General features: G+C 44.2%; 2 protein-coding genes across 8 annotated transcripts in view; both read left to right on the plus strand.

Moving 5' to 3' along the window:
* LOC118212199 (seizure 6-like protein) overlaps positions 1-10,266 on the plus strand; it is a 41,339-nt gene extending 31,073 nt beyond the window's left edge. The window contains exons 11-17 of one of the 2 annotated variants that reach the window (XM_035389874.1): positions 2,232-2,426; positions 2,983-3,174; positions 5,195-5,389; positions 6,249-6,284; positions 7,207-7,321; positions 8,358-8,463; positions 8,975-10,266. In XM_035389874.1, coding sequence (XP_035245765.1) covers positions 2,232-2,426; positions 2,983-3,174; positions 5,195-5,389; positions 6,249-6,284; positions 7,207-7,321; positions 8,358-8,463; positions 8,975-9,004 — 869 coding nt within the window. In that variant the 3' untranslated portion in view covers positions 9,005-10,266. The remainder of the gene's footprint in view (positions 1-2,231; positions 2,427-2,982; positions 3,175-5,194; positions 5,390-6,248; positions 6,285-7,206; positions 7,322-8,357; positions 8,464-8,974) is intronic. The other variant, XM_035389876.1, reaches the window with a different exon arrangement.
* Positions 10,267-10,790: 524 nt separating this feature from the next.
* tpst2 (tyrosylprotein sulfotransferase 2) lies at positions 10,791-22,272 on the plus strand. Of its 6 annotated transcripts, none has more exons than XM_035391503.1 (7): positions 10,804-10,925; positions 11,259-11,321; positions 16,069-16,644; positions 16,802-17,119; positions 17,673-17,871; positions 18,715-18,765; positions 19,987-22,272. In XM_035391503.1, exons 3-7 carry the CDS (start codon positions 16,148-16,150, stop codon positions 20,017-20,019), a joined length of 1,098 nt encoding a protein of 365 aa, XP_035247394.1. In that variant the 5' UTR covers positions 10,804-10,925; positions 11,259-11,321; positions 16,069-16,147; the 3' UTR covers positions 20,020-22,272. The 6 variants fall into 6 exon arrangements, with proteins under 6 accessions (XP_035247396.1, XP_035247394.1, XP_035247398.1 ...); XM_035391507.1 differs by having other exon boundaries at positions 16,074-16,644; XM_035391504.1 differs by having other exon boundaries at positions 10,811-10,925; positions 11,190-11,321.
* Positions 22,273-22,419: the final 147 nt, after the last annotated feature.

Raw genomic sequence — 22,419 nt, forward strand, 5'->3', positions numbered from 1 at the left:
GTTATCAGAGAGGAGGGCTTCTGATTTCATTTTTAAGGTGGTGTGTGTGTATGTGTGTGCATGTATGTGTGTGTGTGTGTGTGTGTGTGTGTGCACGTGTGCACATGTGCGTGTGCTTGTGGGAGGAAATTGGAGTAAGAGAGATAGACACAGTTCTTACCATGTGTAGGGCGCCTTTGGGGGAAGGGTGGATAGGAGGCCAGCAGAGGTGCTTTCAGAACAGGAACACAGGAAACAGAAAGGGAAACGAGAGCATACAGGATGACGTGTGTGTGTGTGTGTGTGTGTGCGTGCACATGTGTAGGTGTGTGGGTGTGAGAAAGAAATACAGAGAGAGCTACAGTTAGAGATGGAGAGGTAAAAAGCATTTGCCATGAGCATGTGCATGTGTTTTTGTGGATGAGAAAGGAAAGTAAGAATGTGTAATTTATGTGCCCAACATTTCCATTTCTCTCATTTTCCTTTTTATCTGTCACTCCTTTCTCTCTGTCGCTCTACCTCTTCCCTCCCTCCTCTTTTCCCTCTGTCCTCATTCCCTCAAATCCCATTTGTCTTACTCTCCCATGAGAGCTTCCTGCTCAGATGCATATCCAATCATTTACATACACATGCACGCACACACACACACACACACACAAGCATGTGTGTGCATTCAGGTTGGTTGCATGCAGTGTACAGTATTACCTAGTACCTTTGATGGCTGTCAAGAAAGCATAAACATAATGCAAATGTTGAATTTCACAAATTCCTTTGTGAAATTCCATTTCTGACATATTCAGTCATTTGGAATCTTAGCGAGAGGCAACCTCACATAAAAGCCAATCAATATGATATGAATAATTGATCAGTATATTTTCAATTAGAAAACCCATAGGGACAATTGCTGCCGGCAGTGTTATCATTTTGGTAAGAAATCAATCCATTTGTTTAATGTAAACACATAAATCCTCATTTTCTGGTTACATCATCTTAGCCCAGAGTGTGAACCATTTTTAGTAGCATGTACTTGAGAACCATTGGTTGGTATTAAATTAACTCATCTATTAATTCAGAAATCCATTCATTCTGTAAAGATCTAACAGCGTAATGTCCATGTTAGTATGATTTCATGATTTTATGATTTGGTCTCAGACTCAAACCCAACAAATCATCAACATGATTAAACTCTTGGCAAAAGTATTAATTTTATGGTCAAATTCTTGAAGTGGAATCTTTAACAAATGAGAGATTTAAACTGTTTTTTTTTTCAACATCATTACACAGTTCAGAAGTACGATGCCCAAGAAAATAGTATACTCTTTATATGTCAGGACTGATGGGAAACAATGGCAGCTACAGAAGCCTAGGAAGCAAAATATTGTATAATATGAAGAAAATGCATAAACAGAATGGAAATATTTAACATCTGTAAACTGTAAACTGGAAAACTGTAAAAAAGTAAAGTTGTCTTGCCACCCTTAGGGAGGTGGAGGTAGGAACAAAAATTAAAACTGTCAACCTAACAATAATTGGTAGGCAACACACTACTTTTGGGGGTTTTATTCATTTTTTTATTTGGAAGTGTACATTTTTATGCATAAATGCTTTTGCATACTACACACAGGTCTAAAACAAAAGCTTATTTTTAGGATGCAGTCAGATTGTATAAACACATTGCACAAGTGGCTATTAAAATGACTCAATTTTCACATGTTTTTGGAAAGGTGTTCGCTAAACACAAGCTCATTATAATAACAGCTTGCTAAACAGGATACACCTCTTTGAAATGTAGCACTTTAGTGAACCATGTGGTTCAGTTCTAGAGGCTAAACAACTGGCAGGCTGATGATAGTGTATACATTTAAGTAGTTTTAAACTATGGTTGTCCCTGTCATGCCCCCTGTCCTGCATTATGTACAGTAATTAGCCTGACATACCAGGAAAAATATTTTTGACTGGTGAGAAATTTCTTTTACCAAAACGTTCTGAAGTGTTGCTGGCCATTGAAACATGACTCTGCCCTTCTGAGTTCATAAGTCCTGTTATTGGAGGGAACCCTCCTATGAAACGTCAAAGGAGTGAGTCATCATTTGAATAGTCAACACCACTACAACTATTTTTCTTACCCTAGTGCACTTGGCTGTGGTTCTGTTTCATGCCACTTCATGTCTCAATACACTGTATTATGTACATGTTACATATAAAGTTGAATTGAATTGAATTGAATCCTTTTGTTTTCTTTTCTGGACCAGAGGTGTCCCGGAACGACTCGTGCTCAGACCTGCCTGAGATCCAGAATGGGTGGAAGACCACGTCCCATACTGCCCTGGTCCGCGGGGCCCGAATCACCTACCAGTGTGACCCTGGATACGATCTGGTCGGCAGGGAGACACTGACCTGCCAGCTGGACCTCAGCTGGAGCACCCAGCCCCCCTTCTGTGAGAAGAGTGAGTATCAGGGGGTGTTGGGGGTACTATCAGTGTTGGCGCTGTTCTTCTAGCGACTGACAGCAGACGTAATAGCATTGTAAGCTGCTGTATATTTAAGCATTTTTTTATCTTGTGTGTTCTTGCGCCTGGGGTGTGTACTTTAGTGGAGACCCTTTAGCTGAGGAGGTGCTAACGTTGAGTTTCCCATTTCCCATTGTCAAGGATGTTCTCTCCTCTCCGTTAAACCTCCCGCTGAATTCATCTGACTTTAACTGTGACTGCAGCTGTGCTGCACTGCGGTAGGGTGCCAGCTGAGAAGCAGGGAGACTCTGATCCCTCTGTGTAGCGTTTCCAATTGCTTAATTTTCTCTCGTTTTGTCTGTCCTCCTTGTTCCCTCCCCTCTTAATTTCTCTACCTCCCCCCTCTCTTTTTCCCTCAAATTCAAACTCTTTCTCTTTTCTGTCATCCGCTCTCCCTCTTTTTTCATCCCCCAATTTTTAATTGCTCTCCTTCTCCTATCCTTCTTTCTCTCTCCCCTTCCTTCCCTTCCCCCCCCCTCTTTTTCTCTATCAGTCATGTACTGCTCGGACCCAGGTCACGTGGAGCACTCTACCCGATCTCTCTCAGACCCCAAGCTGCTGGTGGGGACCACCATCCAGTACAGCTGCAATCCCGGCTTCGTCCTGCAGGGCAGTGCCATACTCACCTGCTACGGCCGCGAGCCCGGAACCCCAGTGTGGACCTCCCGCCTGCCCCACTGCGTCTGTGAGTGCCCACAAACGAAACAGACAGGCCACACACAGACCGCCACCCGGGGGACCAGCAGCCACATGAGTGACACCGAGTTTAATTACACACTACTGTGGCTCCACCTGCTTTGTTTTGCTTACTAAGCACAAAGCATTACCGATTAGCTGAATAATCAATACCCAGCAGCAGGTAATTCCCTTTTTGTTAATTGTATTTTGAATTGTAGGGTTATTTTATTTTGTATTACATTGAGCGTATTTAAATGGTTGGGCAGAGTTTAATTTTGTTAAATCAATGTAATCGTAGCAAAGGTAACATTTTGTGCCTTAAGAGGTCAAGATTCCTTTTAATCACGTCCCTCCCATGCCTCGAGGGTGAAACTTAGCACCAGCTACTTTACAAAATCGACATCAGCAACAACAACAAAACAATAGCTGCAGGCAGCTGTGATGGGGTCCAAGCTGTGGACGCAATCCCCAACTGTAGGCGCAAGGAACCCAAAGCAATTTGTCTCCTCACAGGACCACTGAGACGGGCACACAACAGGTGGCCGAAGGTCATTTTTAAAAAACTGGATTTTCAGGAGCATTTAAACTGCAGTCAGTTGAGGGTAATCGATCTTTACAACACAGACATTAGGAGGCAAGGAAAACGTGGAGTGAAGCAGTCAAACAGTCAGTGGATCTGTATAATTTAGCAAAGTAAAGAAAAAACTCTGCTACCGCAAGGGGAAACAATTAAGATTAAGTGAATTATCTAAACAGGGAGTGATGTGCCATATAGCCCTGACTGTGCTGAGGATGAACTGCCCGACTGTTACCAAAAGAGGGAAAAGTGTTGGGAGAAGCAGTTTACAGGAAAGTTGTCAAGCTGCAGTTCTGAGAAAAATATGTTTCAATAAAAACCAGGTCCGAACAATTGTTTGAATTATTTCTAAAATCCAGAAATATCCTGTGAATTACGTGTTGTTTCAAAACTGTACACAGCCAGGGCACACGAAGGAAATATGCAGTTTTGTTGTTGTGAAGAAACAAATTTCTCTTTGCGACGTTGTTCTTAATAAATCAGTATCCTACGCGACACCCGCATGTAGCTGCCTTGGTTACTTTATAATTTCTGGTCACGAATCGTAATCAGACCTCACAATGGTGAATCTGGCGCTATAGCAACCAGAACAGGTCTTCACTTAGTCTGTTCCTCAGCTGACTGAAACTGAACTTTACTGTAAATGTACAATAATATAATTGTGGTATTTACCCCATTGCTGTTGTACATATACATCTTTGTCATTTTAAGTTGAAATCCTTTTGTGGTTCCATCACTAGCCACAACACTACCCTCTGATATCCTCTTACCTTCTAGCTAAATCTAAGTAGGGCCGTTTGGTTAGTACATTGGTGGATCCACTTAAAACGGTTGCTGCCAGAAGTAATGTCTGTGGGCCAGTAGGAGACAGGTTTCCTTCCAAGCCTGGCAAAAACCACTGCCCAGTGCAAAGACCATGCAGTGACCAATGACCCCCGGCTCTTATCAAAAGAACAGGGAGCTACCCTGCTGTCCTGGCAAATTCCCAATCCAGTGCTGTCAATCCGGCCCCCAAGTCACTCCTTCAGTTTTATTAGCTGAATAAATCCCTTCCTCTCAACCTCAGCTGATGTGTGCTGAGAATTCTAACACAAAACAGTTGCTTCGCATGCTATTTAGAATTACTGTGGAAGGAAATAGCAATTCCTGTAACATGAACTTTTGGATGTGAATACCTTACGGCGAAGTACAGGAAAGACAGGTTTGTCACAGAATCGGTTGCTTGGCTGTAAATGTAAAACAAAAAAAATGTATGCCACTGAGCCAAGTAAAAACAAATTGTTGTTGTTGTTGTTGTTGTTGTTGTTGTTGTTGTAAAAACTAACTGGAAAGAAAAGTAACGTGGTGTTTGCATTGAGAAAATGAGTGACCTATCAGGCTGCCTCCTCTCATCATAGCAAAGGCTCTCTTTAACCCCGCCCCCTTCCTTTTTCCTTTCTCGGCTGGTCAGCTGAGGACTCTGTGTCCTGTGAGAACCCTGGCTTGCCAGAGAATGGCTACCAGATCCTGTACAAGAGGCTGTACCTGCCCGGCGAGTCCCTCACCTTCATGTGCTACCAGGGCTACGAGCTCATCGGGGAGATTGCCATCAAGTGCATCCTGGGAAACCCATCCTTCTGGAGCGGGCCGCTGCCGCTCTGCCGGGGTGAGGCCCGTAGGTTTGGGAGGGGTCGGACGTGGGGTGGGGTCAGGGGAGGGCCTGTGCGTTATTATTCTCCATCAGCAATTAGAAAGACCATGGTCGCTAAACTGGGGGGGGGGGGGGGGGTTTCTTCAATGGGGTACATAAAGATGTCAGTGGTAGATAGGGAGTTTTAAAAAGAAAGATGCTTTGAGAATTTGCATGGGAGCTCAATTAAAATGGGGGTTTTGTGAAACTTTTCTTTGGAGAGAAAGTAAAACGCATCTGGCAGTTATTGAAAGGACCCAGGGTGCATGTCTCTGTCCAGATGGCTCTGTGCCCTGTCAGCTAGTGGCAAAGTGGCTTTGTCCAGCAGAAATCAGTGTGAGAAAAAGGGAAAGCCATAAAACCGTAGCAGAAAGAGGGAGTTGTGCGGAAGAAAGGTGTTTTTTTTCCCACCCCAGAAACAGTTGGGGTCACAAACAAACCAAACTTTAACAAATTCCCACAAGCTTTTCCTTCACCATTTTGACTTGTCAAAAAAGACAGTTTTCTGAGCGCAGAACCCCCAGTCCCGCTGTAATCTGGGTGATAATGTGGGGTGACTCAGCGTTCATCCCTCAGCCCACTCACACACGCAGTGAAAAATGGCAGCGTGTCTAAACTCACTCCGCACCCCTCGGAGCCTGGCAAAAGGTTCCCTCTGCCATGCTGAAACGTCCAAGCTCCCAACATAGGAGTCTGCGATTCCACTGATAAAGAGCCAAAAGTTAAAATAATAAAAAGGGAGGAATTTATACAAGCATATACTATGGCCTTCCCTTGTGTGTGAGTGAATTCACAGTATGAGGCATTGTCACTAATGCACAGTGTTGTCTTGCAGCCAACCACGACTGCTTCGGCAATCATGCATTGGAGGGTGAGTCAGTTTGTCTGTCTGTGTGTCCATCTCTGTCTGTGCTTGTGCCACAGCTTTGCTGGCTGACAGGCTGGCTGATAGGATAAAGTCATTTTTTAAAGGCTCTCTGTTATTTTGCCCTTGTGTCATTCTGGTGTTACAGGTTTCTGAGCAGTGTATTGCCAGGTAGCTCATTTTAAAATGGATTCTTAGAGTCTTAAAAAACAACAATCCTGCATTAGTAGTATTATCCACCCACCCATCTAACATTATCAACCACTTTGCTTCTCTCTTTCTCTCACCCTTTCTCTCCCTGCCCTCTCTTTCCCCCCTTTATCTCTCCTCTCCACATTCCCTGTTGTTTTTTGTTTCCTCTCTATCTCTACCCTCTATCTCTATCTCTCTCACTCACTTTATTTCTCTTTCGCTTTCTTGCTCTTTCTCCCATTATGCCATCCCTGTCTCTCTCTGCCTCTCCCTCCAAATTTTAGATGATTGTTCACACCCATTTAACTTATCATTTGAAAAGCTGTAATCAGCCTACAGACAGAAAGTTGGAAAAACTGCCAAACTGCCATTAATTCCCTCATTGTGCCATTCATTCTGTCTCCTGTCTCGTCTCCGAAACAAGGAAGTGACATGAGCTGCTGACAACTGTGAGGATTGCATGTGTGCGATAAGTGCAGTGTGTGGAAGTTATACTGAAAGGCGTTTTAGTTTGTGTAACAAAATAATTCTCACATAATTTGGTTGTCAATGAAAAAACATTTAATTTTGTATGGATGCTTGTTCTATTCCATCTTTTCTTTCTGTGTATCACCACTCTTGTTCATTCTTTGTATCTTTCTCCCCATCTCCTCTCTATCTCTGCCTCTCTCTTCTCTTACCCCTCTTCTCTCTCTCCACCTCCTCTTCTCTCTCTCTCTCTCTCCTTCTCTCCCAGTGGCAGAGGCCGCAGCAGACTCCTCTCTGGATGGAGGGAACATGGCTCTGGCCATATTCATCCTGGTGCTCCTGCTGTCTGTCCTGTTAGGGGGAGCTTACGTCTACGTCACAAGGTCAGTGCCCTACAGCTATACCTGCGTTCTCTGAGGTGTAGCTGTATATAAAAACACATGCGAAACGTTTGATTACAAATCTAAAATTGTGGAGTTCAGTCAAATCAAGAAAAAAAGTGTTTTTCCCAAACTTTGTGGAGCTCACTGTATATAGTTTATACAATATGTTATGCAGAGCACCGTGACTGAAGTGTGATTTATACTCAAGATCTGTTGTTACACATGCTCTGATTTGGCAAACTCTGAACTGACCAATACCTGACTTATGCCTGAGCCCTGTAACTGGATATAGTCAGAATTATATACTATATATAGAGTTACAAGCCAAACCTTGCTTTTTATCTCATGGGAAAAGCTGTAACTAAACTGGGACTTTCTGAAATTCTGTGTGTCTTTGTGAGTCACTCCCTGTGCCTCAAGACAACGTGACAGTCTGTGTCAGTGCTCGGTATTTCTGTACCCTACACACATACAGTACATGTAATGTAATTCATACATAATTTGAGGGGGTGGGGGTGGGGGTTATTTTCTCAGAACCTTCCGTTTTAATTGCTATATCCCCTTTTTATCCCCAATTTGGAATCATGCACATTAGCCTGTTGTTAGACAAAATATACAACATATTTTTTTATATAATTCTCTGCAAAAGATCTTAGATGGTGTTTTACAAATAAATGTCTCCATTTGATGTTTGTAACTTGTTTGTCTACTATCTTGTGTAACTGTGTATCTTTGTGTTTTATGTCAGGTCCTCCTCGCAAAAGAAATTTTTATCTCAATGGGGTTTTTTCCTTGTTAAATAAAGGTTAAATCAAATTTAAAAAAAATAAAACAGGAATGTTAACCTGCTGAATTTGGGTTAATCGGAGGGTGTGTCAACTTCAACAGTTGTTTGTGTTGTTTCTATTGGACTCGCACGCACTCTGTTACAATTGAATGAACTCAGCCAGAGTTTATTTAACACTGAGAATTGCTGTAGACCTGCCATGTCAGACTGGCTCTTGCTCTCATACATGGTCTTTCCATCCTTGTCCAGGTGTCGCTATCACTCCAACCTGCGGCTGCCCCTGATGTACCCCCATCCTTACAGCCAGATCACTGTGGAAACGGAGTTTGACAACCCCCTCTACGAGACTGGGGGGGTGAGAGCCTTTTCTATAGCACTGTTTCAACCAGAGGAGTATGATCACTGGTGACATAGGCTGCCTGTGATCATTTTCTCTCTCTACACCATCTCCACCATTCTCTCTATTACTATTGCTCACTCTTTCTCTCTTCACTCTGTCTTTCTGTCTTGCAGTTTCCCTCTCTCTCTGTTGCTACCTTTTGTAAGCCAAAATTTAACTATAAAGTTCAAGGAAAGCATTTACATATTATCACTTTTGTCAAATTGCTTTGCTGAAGACCCAGTACTCACACACAAGCTCCCACGCATTATCACCAGAAGATGGAAGTACTAGGAGCGTATAAATGCAGGCACCCATTCAGATAAGCAAAAACATGGACACAATAATAAAACATTTCTGACTGATTACAAAAGCAATGCAAACGCAAAAGCTGTGCAATTGCACTAATCTTTATCTCTCTCCTTCCTTCATCCTCTCTTTCCTTTGGTCCCTTTCTCTGCTCTTCCTCTCAAACTTTCTCTTCCAGGACACAAGGGAATACGAGGTGTCAATATGAGGAATCCCTTCACCCCTAAGGGAATGAACCCTGACCCAGCCCCCAAACCCTCACAAAAAAGGATTCTATGTAAATATCCTGTCAAATACCCCTCCCTCCAAATGCCCCCAATGCCCCCCAAAATCCCCACCCACCCCATACACCTCACTCTAACCCCACTCATGAATCTGCCCGCCATGCACACGACAGCTGCAGCTACCGCAGGGCTCATGGAGCTGGGGTCCGAAGAGAGAAAGAGACACGACTGCGTGGAGGAAAAGAGGAGGGGCTACGCGCATCTACACTGGGAGGGGTGGGACAGGAGGGGGCAGGTGGAGGAAGGAGATGAAGATAGATAGGAGTGGACTGATTCAAAATAAAGAGAGGAGAGCAGTCCACAGGAAAGCAGAGGGCGATAAGCAAAGTGCCCCAACAGAGCGTTCCAAATTCAGTTCTTAATCTACAGGTACCGCCCGTCCCATAGACTGATAGAGAAAGAGAGTTAACACTGAGACAGAGGAATATGTCGATGCAGCGGCCACACGCTCAGCACCAGCGCAAACGGCAAGAGTGCTGACAAAAGCAACCGCCGCATGTCGCAAGTCTGTCTAATGGAGAAATCCCTGAGTCTGGGATTTACAGAGTAGGGGGAACTGGCATTACCTGAGTGTCTAACGGTGACAGGCACACAGGCAGCCAGAAAAAAAAGTTGTTTATCTGTGTGCCCCCCCCCCTCCACCCCACCCCACCCTCCCTGCCTGCTCTCATTTTTACAGCTTTGTACTTGGACCGTTTTAGTACAGGTTATATTGTAGTATCTGATTCCCCTTTCCCCCCTCCCCATGCAACTGAAAATGAAAAAAAAAAACGAAAAAAAAAAAAACAGATGAAGTATTTATTTTGATGTATGTGTGATGTTTTATGCCAAGTAATGTACATTTTCATTTAAAACAAGAAAAACTTCTGTTGAAAATTCCAGCAAAATCCAGCTGAGATTCTAAAATGGTTTAAAATGGTTTAAGCTGTGATTTAGACACTTCTTGCTGGTCATAGCTGATCTGTGCCTGGTCAAAGCTGGTTAAGCTGATAAAGTAAGTTGGTGATCAAACTGGTGGACTAGCTGACTACATAGCTGGTCGACCAGCTAAAGGTGTAGAAAAACACATTCTAAACCAGTTTGACCAGTTTAGGCTGGTGTAAAATGTAATTTTCAGCAGGGACATGTTACAGATTTCCCTAAATAAATGGTAAAACAAAATAAAAAATAAATCTTTTTAAAAACATCTGTGGATTCTTTTAATTTTTGTATTGATATAAAACAGGAACAATCACTCATTTTTTGTCAAAGCACGTGAGCTGTGCCAATTGTTTTAAAATAGGATGTTATAGACTGTAAATATGAGAAATATTAGCCTATTTTAACGATTATCAGTTTGGGGATTCTAAAGTGCAAAACAAACATTTAATCTACAGCAAGATATTGCACAAGGGAACTTCCATTGGATAACGCCACAAAGTACTATTTGTACAACACTGAAAACAATCGGACTTTTTAAATGCGGGAAATTCATCAGCCATTAACAAAGGGAAATTTCTACTTTTACACAACACCTGGCAGCGTGGCGTTTACATGGGTTTTAAAATGGTGCAAGTGTTCCCAACTAATAACTTACCTTCAATTTTCAGTTGAAAGATCGAAAATGCAAGATAAGCTTATTTGAGTAAATTGACACAAGTTTCCACTTCCGTCTAAGCAACATCCAACAAAAACGGGCTTTGGTGTCTTACGTCACACTACTTGTGAGGCATAACTCCACCTATTTAATTTGCATAGAAGGCGAGAGTACCGTATTTTTGTTGTGTAGATCGTGTGTCTTTATGCATAGTATTGACGCCCAGGCAAGCTGTTAAGTGGGGTACTAATGCAAGGAACGGAGAGATTGTAAGTGTATCCTTTGCGTATTTTTTTGGTTGCAGTATCGTTAACATAGTACGTTACCCTATACTGATTTATACAGGTCTGAGAGAGTGCTGGATGATTTTTGCGGTCTCTTGCACAATTAGCTTTGGTATCTAACGTTTGCAGTATCCAGAGACAGTTCTGCTTTCTGGTCGATGGCGACGTTTCAGCTGAAACACACGCACACGTACACAATTGGTGTTACTTCGCACGAAGCTTCATTCAAACTCTCCCTTGCGCTGGCAGAGAGGTCGAAGCTAACCCCAGAACGACAAGGTTCACTGTTTTTACATTCATCATTATTGCCGCTTTCAGCTGAGGATACAGATGAACCAGCGGCGCAGCTTGTACGGATGTCAGTCCACCTAAACTAGACAGGTAAAGTGCAGCGTTTCTGTAATAAGCCTTAATGCGTATGTTGTCATTTGACAGGCAATCAGATGGGATATATCTTTTAGTAACTTAAATCGTTTCTCTCATGTGAACATATTTATGTACAATTTTTCGTTTTCTTTAAGAGAAATTGATTAATCGTCATGGTTCGCGTCGGTGCTAACTGGAACTGTAGCCAGTTACCTCAAGGCTTGCACGACATTTGTGGAAGTGGTAAAATATTTTAGTCCATATATCCGCCCGTTAACGGTTAGCCAAAAAATGTTACGTGGTGATTGTTTGGCGCATTTTATCTGGGGCATGTGCGCCAATAACATCTTCGGTTGCTTTGAAGGTCAGTTTATTTTCTTCGTTTTCGTACCTGGTTTCTCGTGCTTCGTTATATCGTGTGGCAGACTACTGAGCCGTTATCAGCATGGTCTGACTACGGTCTGATGATTCTGCAGACAATTTCATAGACACCGAGGGACTGAAGTACTTGGCAGACATAAGCTAGAATTGCACACATTTGATGAAGCATGGAATTTTAATCTATACTGACGGTCCTTGTATTGTGTTGCTGTCATTGTCACCACATCCAGTTAAGATATAGACGAATGTAATCCACATGAGTACCTTTCTGAAGAAAACGCACACACACAGCAAACCTGAGTTCTTGTCTGATAATGATTGAAGGGTTTTAGTATAGACTGTCAGGAAGTAGCTGATTGATCTGACACTACAGAGCGACCCAGAAAGACAGACATCAGCAGCACTTGTCTAAACAAGGCCTTATCTCCCAAATGTCATTTCACCAGACAAGGTCAAAACCCAGAGCTCAAAGCTTGCCTCTTCCTTATGAGCCAGATGAATGAAGATCGTAGTGTGGGATAATGCTGGCAGTGGTGTGTGTATGGTGGGGGGTGGGGGGGCTAGAGTTTGGTTTGTCTGACATGTTTAATGGTAACACATTTGTACAGTCATTGCAAATGTCTGAAAATTAATCTTCTTTTAAAAGTTAAAAAAGAGAAAAGAAATTCAGTCAATCTTTATGGGGAACGTGCACGTGAATGTGTACGGTCTGTGAATGAATCATAATACTCCGTCAACCTAGACTGAGCATCTCAGATTTGGTTTGTCTGGATTATAATTCCAGACAAATGATAAGAAAATGTGTAAAATTGGATTAATCATGGTTCATCCTTGTGACACCTGTCTCTGGGCTTACAGGTATTAGGGTAGATGGTCACTGCATGGAGTTGCCCACTCTTGACCCTGAGTGCTAAAGCAGAGTCCTCTAACCCACCCAACCCAGTTACATTACATTAACTTAGCAGACACTGTTATCCAGAGCAATGTACGAAAGATGAGACTGTCAGTGTTATTCCCAGGAAAATAAAAGTATGTTGCCAAGAAGGCACAGAAGGGCCATTTGTAATTAATACATGTAAAGTTAGCCTAACAAACCAACCATTGTTATTATTTTCAAGTGGCGTAAACAATGCAGCAGTGTGTGTCAGTATTAATTCCAGCCTGTTCACTGCTGTAGTACTATCATTTTATTTACTTTAGCAGTTTAGTAGAGTGAAGACACGATCTTATCTGTTGATGTTGGCTGGAATCTCCTCTGTTCAAAACTAGATCTTGGGACCAACCAACCCTGAACTTTGAGAATTTGTTATGGGTTGCATACTCAGCCCAGTTTATGCTACGTTTAAGACTGGACCCTCAAATCCATTTGCTACTTAAAGCACAGTCACATACGCTCAATTTCTCTTGCACCTCCTATGGCCATTAACATTACTGTATGCTATAAGTTTATTTAATGACTATTGACGGTGACACTGATAACTTGTTACTGTCTCTGCATTTTGCTTAACTTTGTTTTGTATGCATTTGTGTGAGTTGCTGTGGCTAAGAGCCTCTGCTAAATGCATAAATGCAAGTGTTAAATCGAAATGCAGTCCTTGAGATGGATTGAGCCGTTTGCATTCTTTGTTTTCACTAAGTGCTCTTTTCGGGCCTTTTTCTTACTTTACGTTGTATATGTTCAGGAGGGGGAGGTGTAACCTGAGAAATGACGGTACTGCCGTCTGAACTTGCCAGTTCTGTAAGCAATTTTAAGAAGGTGACAGCCAAGTGGATTTTAGTTATTCAGAATTTGCGAGTCTCTGAGCAGAGGCAGATTGTAAGACGGCTTTTTAATAAACCATTTTTAAAGCAGGGCACATTTTTGGTGATCTGTGTGGGATTTGAACACCCTACCACCTGGCTCTGATCTGCAATGAGCTGCTCCTCTGTCTTAGATGCCCTCCTTTGAATTTTAGAAGTTCGAGGCCAAGCCAGACAGGGGTACTGCCAGCCTCCTTTGCCAGCGACCCAGGCAGCTGTGCAGCAAAGCGATTAAGGAGATGTGGCTTTTTAATCCAAAGATTGCTTTCCCTTTCTTACCTCAAGCGAAGCACAGTATTCTAACCACGTCGCTTCAGCAAATATCCCTCTCTGTAAAGTTTATACATGTAGCATACATTGTGCCTGTGAGGCAAATAAACAATGTGGCAATGAAATCACTGCTGTGGTTTGGCCTATAAGTGTAGTCATATGGGGCATGATGGGACTTGTAGTTTATATCGGCAAATCCATTTTGCAACCTTGTTTGCTGTCTGTGGTGACGGACGGGTGCTCTGGTGAATGCAGTTTCATTGGTCTTATCCTTCTTCCCTCTTTTTACTGCCTCCTTTCGTACCCTGTGCTCTGCCACCTTCTGTACCTTTCTGCCCACATAGCAGCTTCCTGTTCCGAGTGAGAACTGTCACTTTCGCTATCTCTGATCTCCCCCACCTTCTTTGTTCTAAGTCTCCCTCGTGCTTTCTGGACACATTCTGTCTTTTTCATCCCCGTTAGTTATTCTCTCTCTTCTGAAGATTCTTATTACAAATTTATCCCTGTTGTAGGCTATTTCTGACACACGCTAATCTCCAGCATATGTCCAGCATATGTCACGTCTTGAACTTGGTGGAGAGAGTTCTGTCAGGGCAACGGTCAAAGTTCAAAAAGCAACTCACTGCTGGAATGAGCTCACCCTTCTGCTGTTCCCTCCTGTTTCGTTCTCTTTCTCTCTCTCTCTGCTTCTAATTATCCGTCTCCTTCTCTTCCCACATCTCTTTTTCCTCTGTCTGCCTGTAACCAACTCCACAAGTTAAATGTATGAACTTTATTTAAAAGTAACGTGCAGTATGGACTAGTCTGATGCAGATGCATGGAAATGGTCTACGGACAATTTACAAAGGTCACTGAACTTTTGTTCCAACAGCTCTTAACACCCAGCTTCAGTAAGTCAATTTTTCAAGATACTTTTTAACTTACGTCCCTCTACATCTCCACAAAGAAAAGTAATACCACAGTCTACTGGGCCAGTGGGACGGTAAGCTTTTCAGTTTTAGTGTTACTCTGGGCAGTTGTGTAGTGACTAAATTTACAGTGTTAGGGGTCGTTGGACATTCTGCCTGTCGGCTGTAGGCTGCTTGGAGAGGAAGTAGAGCTTTCAGGGGAAATGGTCCCAGTGGTTTTTTCAGTTCAGAAACATGCTAGTTTTCTCACGGCCATTTTCCCCCATATTCTCTTTCTGATTTGTATCTGTGCCGTGGGCCCACTGGGCCTGGCTGTGTGTTTCGTTTGTGTTGGGTTGTTCGGCCCAGGCACCGACGGCTGCATGTGTGGGTTGTGCTGCCGGTCTGCAGTTAGCGCCGTTGTGTGAAACTGGATCTTCCCCCATCTGTCCATGGTGGGCTGTAATTTAGTGTTTGTGGTGACTGAGCAATCGAACCGCATCTCATGGGAACTAGCGCACTTACCACACACTGGAGTGATCCCTGCTAAGGGCCCTATCTTTGCACTGCCCAGTCTATGTGCACACTCCTCTCTCCTCACGTGCATACACATGCACACATGCATACGTGCACACGTACACGCACATGTGCACACATACACACGCATGTGCACACGCGCACATATACATGCACAAGCATACATGCACACACACACACACACACACACACACACACACACACACACACACACACACACACACACACACATGTCCATCTGCCATACTCTGCCTCCTGAAACAGGACAACACGCATGTCTTCCTCTGGCATGTGAGTCTCCTCTCGGTATGGGTGACCTGGAAGCTGGGATATTGCCTTTGCCCAGCAGGGGACCTGTGGAATGGTTGCAATTTCAGAAGGACATCGAAAAGCACAGAGCCTCATGTGTTCACAGAGTTCACATTTAGATTTCGGGGCCTGGGTCCTTCTGAGCTAACTCTACTGGGCTTTTTTAAATGGGACGTTCGAAGAACTGCCTTCCGCCAGTCTTGTCAAAGACAATCTAGCCACCCCCCCTGGGATGGCAACTGTATGGCTAACTAAAACAGTATATCCATTCCATCACTTGTGTCAAAATCTGATCTACTTTGCTGTAAATGACTAGCCTACAGTGGTGCTGGCTGCTCTGTTCTGGTGCTTGTTAATCATAGGCTGCTTGGTGTTTCAGCTTGTTAGTAAGTCTCATCAGAAAAATGGGTCAAATAGAAAAATGAATCCAAATCCAATCCAGCTTTTACCATGCATTTATTTTTATTTAGGTCTTGTGTCCCTCGTCCTCCTTTCCTGGTCTCACTCTGTCCCCTCTGTTACTCTCTATCCTTCTGTATCCTCTCTCTCTCTCTCCCCCTGTTTCGCTCCTTTCCCAGACCAGTATGACTCCCAGTCCCCTTGGTGCTCAGTTGCGCCCCCTCTCTGAGCTGTGGTGAGGCACAGACGCTCGCAGGGATGCGACTGTCGGCCCGGCGGGTGGCGTGGGGGCTCCTGTGCCTGGCGGGCGCCTGCGGGCTGGTACGGCTGTGCCAGCGGGCGCTGGAGTGCCCGGGCCGGGACCGGAGCGGGCGGGGCGTGTCGGTGCTGGTGAGGGACTGGCGGCAGACGGAGTACCGGTACGGGCAGGACACCCCGCTGGTGTTCGTGGGGGGCGTCCCGCGGTCGGGGACCACGCTGATGCGGGTCATGCTGGACGCCCACCCGGAGATCCGCTGTGGGGAGGAGACCAGGGTGATCCCGCGCCTCCTGGCCCTGCGGCAGGCCTGGGGGAGGGCCGGGCAGGAGCGCCAGCGGCTGGAGGAGGCGGGAGTCAGCCAGGAGGTGCTGGACTCGGCCGTCTCCGCCTTCCTGCTGGAGATCATCGCCCGGCACGGGGAGCCCGCCCCCCTACTCTGCAACAAGGACCCCTTTACCCTCAAGAGCGCCATCTACCTGTCCCAGATCTTTCCCAAGTGAGTCCACCGGCTTGCATTCACGTCTCTGTTTGACTACCTCCAGGTTTGTTATTGTGATTTTGTGGTGAAGTAGAATTTCTGTCTGAACTCTCTCTCTCTCTCTCTCTCTCTCTCTCCCCCTCGCTCTCTGCCTCTCTCGCTGTCTCTCCCCCAGCTCTAAGTTCCTGCTCATGTTGCGTGACGGCCGAGCGGCAGTACACTCCATGATCTCCCGGCGCGTGACCATCGCAGGGTTCGATTTGTCCAGCTACCGGGACTGCCTGACCAAGTGGAGCCGGGCGGTGGAGTCCATGCTGGCGCAGTGCGTGCAGGTGGGCGCGGGCCGCTGCCTGACCGTGCGCTACGAGAGCCTGGTGCTGCAGCCCCGCGCCACCATGCAGGGAGTGCTGCGCTTCCTGGGCATGCCCTGGCACGAGGGCGTGCTCCACCACGAGGACGCCATCGGCCAGCCCGGGGGGGTATCCCTGTCCCGGTGAGATGGCTGTGCCGCTGTGTGTGTGTGTGTGTGTGTGTGGGCATGTATTACTATCTTTGTGAGAACCAAATGTCCCCACAAGGATAGAAAGATGAGGAAAATTATGCAAGGTGGGGGCCTTTTGCTGGTCCCCACAAGTCCAAGAAGCTGTTTTAGGGTTAGGACTTAGGGTTAGGGTTACAATTAGGTTAAGGGGTTAGGGTTAAGTTTAGGCATGTAGTGGTTGGGGTTAGGGTTAGGGTTAGAGGTTACGGAATGAATGTAAGTCAATGGGAAGTCCTCACAAGTATGGCAATACAAACGTGTGTGTGTGCGTGCGTGCGTGTGAGATAGAGAGAGAATGTACAGGAAGTGTGCATGAGTATGGCTGGTATGTGTGTGTGGGAGAGAGAATGCAGAGGAAGTGCATGTGTGGTTTTGGTTGGTCTGTGTGTGCGTGTGCAAGATGGAGATGGAGAAAGAATGGGTTTTTGAATGTGTGAATACATTTTAATATGCATACTGTTTGCGAGAAACTGCTCACTTCCCTCCCTGCCTCTCTCTCTTACAGCATTGAGCGCTCCACAGATCAGGTGATCAAGCCTGTGAATCTAGAAGCTCTGACTCGCTGGGTGGGCCACATTCCAGCCGACGTCTTGGCAGACATGGCTGAGGTTGCTCCAATGCTGAGCCGACTGGGCTACGACCCCAACGCAAACCCGCCCCACTACGGCCAGCCAGACCCTGCAGTGGTCAACAACACTGAGAGGGTAGGGCCTCACAGTCGCACAAAACTGTGTAACGAGTGTAATACCATAATCACACAGTGTTGGCACACACATGCACACGCATGCACATGCACAGTCTGAAAGCACTTTCATCTATACCAATTTTCCACTATGCGCGTGCTTGCAGTCAGAATATGCACACTGAGGCTAAAGTGAAAGCCTTGACCAAGGTACTTAACCTGAATTGCTTCAGTAAAAAATATCTGGCTGTGCAAATTGATTCTATGTTTAAAAAAGTGTAATCTGTGTATGTCGCTCTGGATCCAAGCATCTGCTAGATGCCAAAATGTAATTGTCACACGGCGGTGTGACACCATTGTGGGGAGATGCAGAAGTTTCGGTGTGCACCGTTGGTTGCCGCATGGAGACTGAGAGAGCACACCCACGCCAACACAAAAACAAATGAACACCTTCACCCTTCCCCCTCACGGGTTCTGGGCGAAACAATAAACTAAAACAACAAGCCAAAATAATAAAGACAAAAGAAACCAAAACCAAGCGGAAGCTTTTCAGATCATTGCTCAGAGCTGGCTTTTCAGCAGCAGTTCTCTTTCACCTTTTCTTTCGTGCTCCACAAACGAAACACAAAAATGTGCTCTCTTGGTGTGCACTCCTGGTCTCAGCCACGTACCATGGAGAAGAATGCACCTGGTCTGATTAGCTAACGCAACCTGGGTGCGTGTGCTCTCCACCAGTAGGCGTGACCAAGCCGAATCTGTTCCACCTGACCGAATGCTACAGTAACGTTTTCTAAACGGGAAAGGACAGTATGTATGTGAATGTGATGTTTATAGTTCTCTGTCCTCCGCCCTTCTTTCTTTGTAGGTAATGAAAGGAGACTTCAAAACCCCAGCTAATTTGAAAGGACAGCCACCAGTAAGTGTGCAGAAATCAATTAATAGTCCTCTAAATAGACGAGAGGAAATGGGCAACCGCTCTGTCAGGTTGCATGTTGCCGAGTCTTACCCCATGCACAGTGTTTGAATCCTTGTTCAGATTACATTGCATTTCATCATCATATTGCAATCATTTAGCTCATTATCCCCAGCAACATAAGAGAACGAAAGTGCATGCACCTGAGTTATGTGAGTTACGTGAGCCACACTGCAAGGTCTGGCTATCAACATTCCTAGACTAGTGAGTGTTTATGAAACATCACTAAGCATTAAATGAAAGTTACCTATGTCAGCCTAGATCCATGATACAAATCACAAATGCATACAATCCAATGCCATTTTAAGAAATCTTAATACGGAAACGTGTGTGTCTGGCTGGGATGAAAGGGAAACCGCCATATCCAATGTTCATATGTATTATTCCCCTGTTAAATACACCACATACCTTCAGGAGATGCATGGTCAACCACGCCAGCCCAGCTTTGTTATGACGATGGCAGTACCACTATGGAGTTAATTAAAAATGGACCACCGCACTCTCCCAACTTGTAATAAGTTGGTTGGTGCGTATACTCAATTCTCAAAGATATTTTCTTGACACACTGATGAAAATGTTTGTTTTTTTCCCCCTGTTGCAAATAAAAATAAAATAGAAAAAAGAGTGCAGACCAATTTTACAGTGCAGACCACGTAGCCGTCTTAATTAAAACCGCTGAAGCGAAGCGGATGGTGATTTGGTTGATGCCTGGATGGGAGACTAAATTTCTCTGGACAAAATATATACCCCGGTTTAAACTTGGTTCTTTACACTTGGCAACCTAATCATCCCCTTACATCTGATTGGCTACTCCATCTCTTGCATTCATTTCCCACCAACTTTCATTCCCTGGGTAGTCGCTGCAGATGAGAATTGAGTACACTGGTAGCCTACATTTAAATTTAGCCATCTAGCACAGCCATTCACAATGAGCTAAAAAGGTACATAAAGGTTGAGGCAACAACCAGAGATGATGCCAGGTCATCAGCAGAGTTTGTAGTGAGTTCATAGACCTGCGGCATAACGTTGTCAAAGTGTCATAGAAGATGCAGGAGGAAGACTGAGGATATGGCACTTTAAGTCGCAAGTGTAAAAGGTTAAAAGGTGGACGTATCTGTGTCAATATGGACTTGTATGTTGTAAGCCACTCTTTCTTCATTTAAGGTGTTCATCAATGGCTCTGATACAGAGGGTTGAACAGGTCAGTGCAGGTCAGTGCCTCCAAAATGGATCTGCATCGCAGCCTGGATCGTTCCACCTCAGAGGGGTGCACGCCAGTGGTCCCAACACCAGGAAACCTGCCTGACAGCCTCCTAGCGCACAAGGCCACCCCAGTTGTGGTACAAAAGGGTGGAAGGTTCTGGAGACTATTCTTTTGTTTTTATATTTGTTTTGTACACTGACGTCATTTAGGGCAATTCCTTCAGCAGATCTCTTGAACTTAATCTTCCTCACCTTTTCCATTCGTGTTCTGCTTGCAGCATGTCTGCCACTCTTCTTTGTAATTAATACTGGTGGTTTGATAGAAGAGAAGTGACTACTACACGAAGGCATATGCCCAAGTGTGTAGAGTGTTGGACTGCATCTTGGTATAGGCTTAACTAACTTTCATTGCTAAAATCAACTGGACTCGCCCCCTAGACATCCCTCTGGCACTTCTTCACCCCACCCACTCCTTAGCAAACATCCGTCTTTTTATCTTGTACCCCAAACATCCCCTCTCTGTGCTGTCTGTCATTACTCACTCTTTCCAAGGGTAAAATTTGTAGACTGTGCAAGTGCGTGGAGCTTAGAGACGACAGTCAAAGTTTAACTCTGAGAGTGACAGAGATAAGGAGGTTGATGTGCTAAATGCCTGAAAATGTGCATGCCTTGACGAGCTGTTGTGGTGGATGGAAACGTATGCACTAACATACAGCCCTCTCCTCCCAATTTCACTGGGGAAATTGAGCTCTGGAAGAGTGGCTCTCCTTGTACTGTAGATGGTTGGTTCGTATGCTTTTATGTGAGCTCTGTCGTGCAGTTTGTGTCTGTACAATTTAACCTTAAAACAAGAAAAAATGCAGGATAGCACTGGGAAGAACTTTTTTTCCTTACTTGTAATAACCCCATATGTGCTCCTAAAAAATAGATCAAAATGTTTTTGTTTGGAGGTGAATAATTTGCTAATCATGTCCCTGTGAAGTAACAGTTTGTGAAATATGGCAATATATGATACATTTGCATAAATATTTATTTAGATTACTTTTAGAGACACATTCTTTAAAAAATAATTCAGAATTCAACAACGAAGACCTGCAATCCCTCCTATTTTCAGTGTAAGGACAGGTTATTTTTTGCAATTATAATATGACAATAATGACTCCCATCACATGAAAAATTCTTTGTAATAAGTGTGCGATTGTGGATGAAGTTTATGGGAGTGCTTTCCTCCATTATGCATAAGAAAAACATCGGAGCAGCCTATGATCACTGTACTCATTCACCAGCTGCACAGTGTGGACCAATCATTTAGAACATATTTTCACCCAGATTCACTTCTTCATAGAGATGAGAGCACGAATCAGTTTCACCTTGAAAGCCAGCAATTTTGGATTTTAGTTGACTGTTGTTTCTCTTGAAGTAATCTGCACAATTATGCTCTTTTTAATTTATTCCTTCACAAAAAAGCAATATAGAAATTAACAGCTTCATTTGATTTAAACCACACTTGCAATAGTCTGCATTTTTAAAGATTTTATCTCCCCCCTCCAATTTTACTTTTTCCCCCCAATTTGAAATAACCAGTCATACTTTATATGCTTCTCATCACTGCAATATAACCCATTTATTTTTGAACAGCATTGACTAGCACGTGCATTGACTGAATTAGTCAGCTCAGCTGCTGCATAGCCAATTTGCTGGTGGACTGCATTGCTTGTGTAGCTGGCACAGGCAGACCGCAAACACCAAGACAAGTTGCTTTTGTTCAGAGAGCCAGGGAAATCCTGCTGACCGACACCTTCCCTCGCTGAATAATGTTATGCCCCATCTTGCACCATCCTACCGATGGCGCTTAGACTGAGTGCTGTAATTGGACATGCCACAGGATAGCCTTCAACAATAAGCATTTCAGGTGGTTGTGGGGATGGATTTGAGAGGCATAAGTACTTGACTGGCCAGTGAAACCTTGGTTGCTTTTTTTTTTTTTTTTTTTTAAATGTGTTTATTCCCTCACAAAATCACAAATGCCAGCTTGACCATCCTTGGACCTACAGCAACAAAAGGATGGCTGGTTTAAATGCACAAGAAGAGTGTGAGTGTGTAAGAGAGAGAGCGAGTGAGATATTGTGTGCAAATGAGTCAGTGAAAGCACTTATCAGGTCTTTATACATTCTTCTGTTTACTTGTACTCTCTCACAGGTTCACTTGTGAAATACATTCATTAAAATAATTTTTTAAAATGTAAAAGTGTCTTTGACGTTTCTTTGCTTTGGTTTCATTTATAGAAATGTCCATACAAAAAGAAAAACACTTTTCATTTTCTCTTACGTGATGTATATTTTTCCCAGGTCATCTTCAAGAGAGTAATGTATCTTCAAAAGAGAAATTAGTTTG

Source organism: Anguilla anguilla, chromosome 14, assembly GCF_013347855.1.
Source record: "Anguilla anguilla isolate fAngAng1 chromosome 14, fAngAng1.pri, whole genome shotgun sequence".
Lineage (NCBI taxonomy): Eukaryota > Metazoa > Chordata > Actinopteri > Anguilliformes > Anguillidae > Anguilla > Anguilla anguilla.

Bases quoted from the DNA above. Each gene is read 5' to 3' on its own strand.
- tpst2 (XM_035391505.1), top strand. From the start codon at position 16,148: ATGCGACTGTCGGCCCGGCGGGTGGCGTGGGGGCTCCTGTGCCTGGCG. The intron at 16,645-16,801 runs GTGAGTCCACCG...TCTCTCCCCCAG, and splicing joins CTGTCCCAGATCTTTCCCAA to CTCTAAGTTCCTGCTCATGT. The intron at 17,120-17,672 runs GTGAGATGGCTG...TCTCTCTTACAG, and splicing joins GGGGGGGTATCCCTGTCCCG to CATTGAGCGCTCCACAGATC.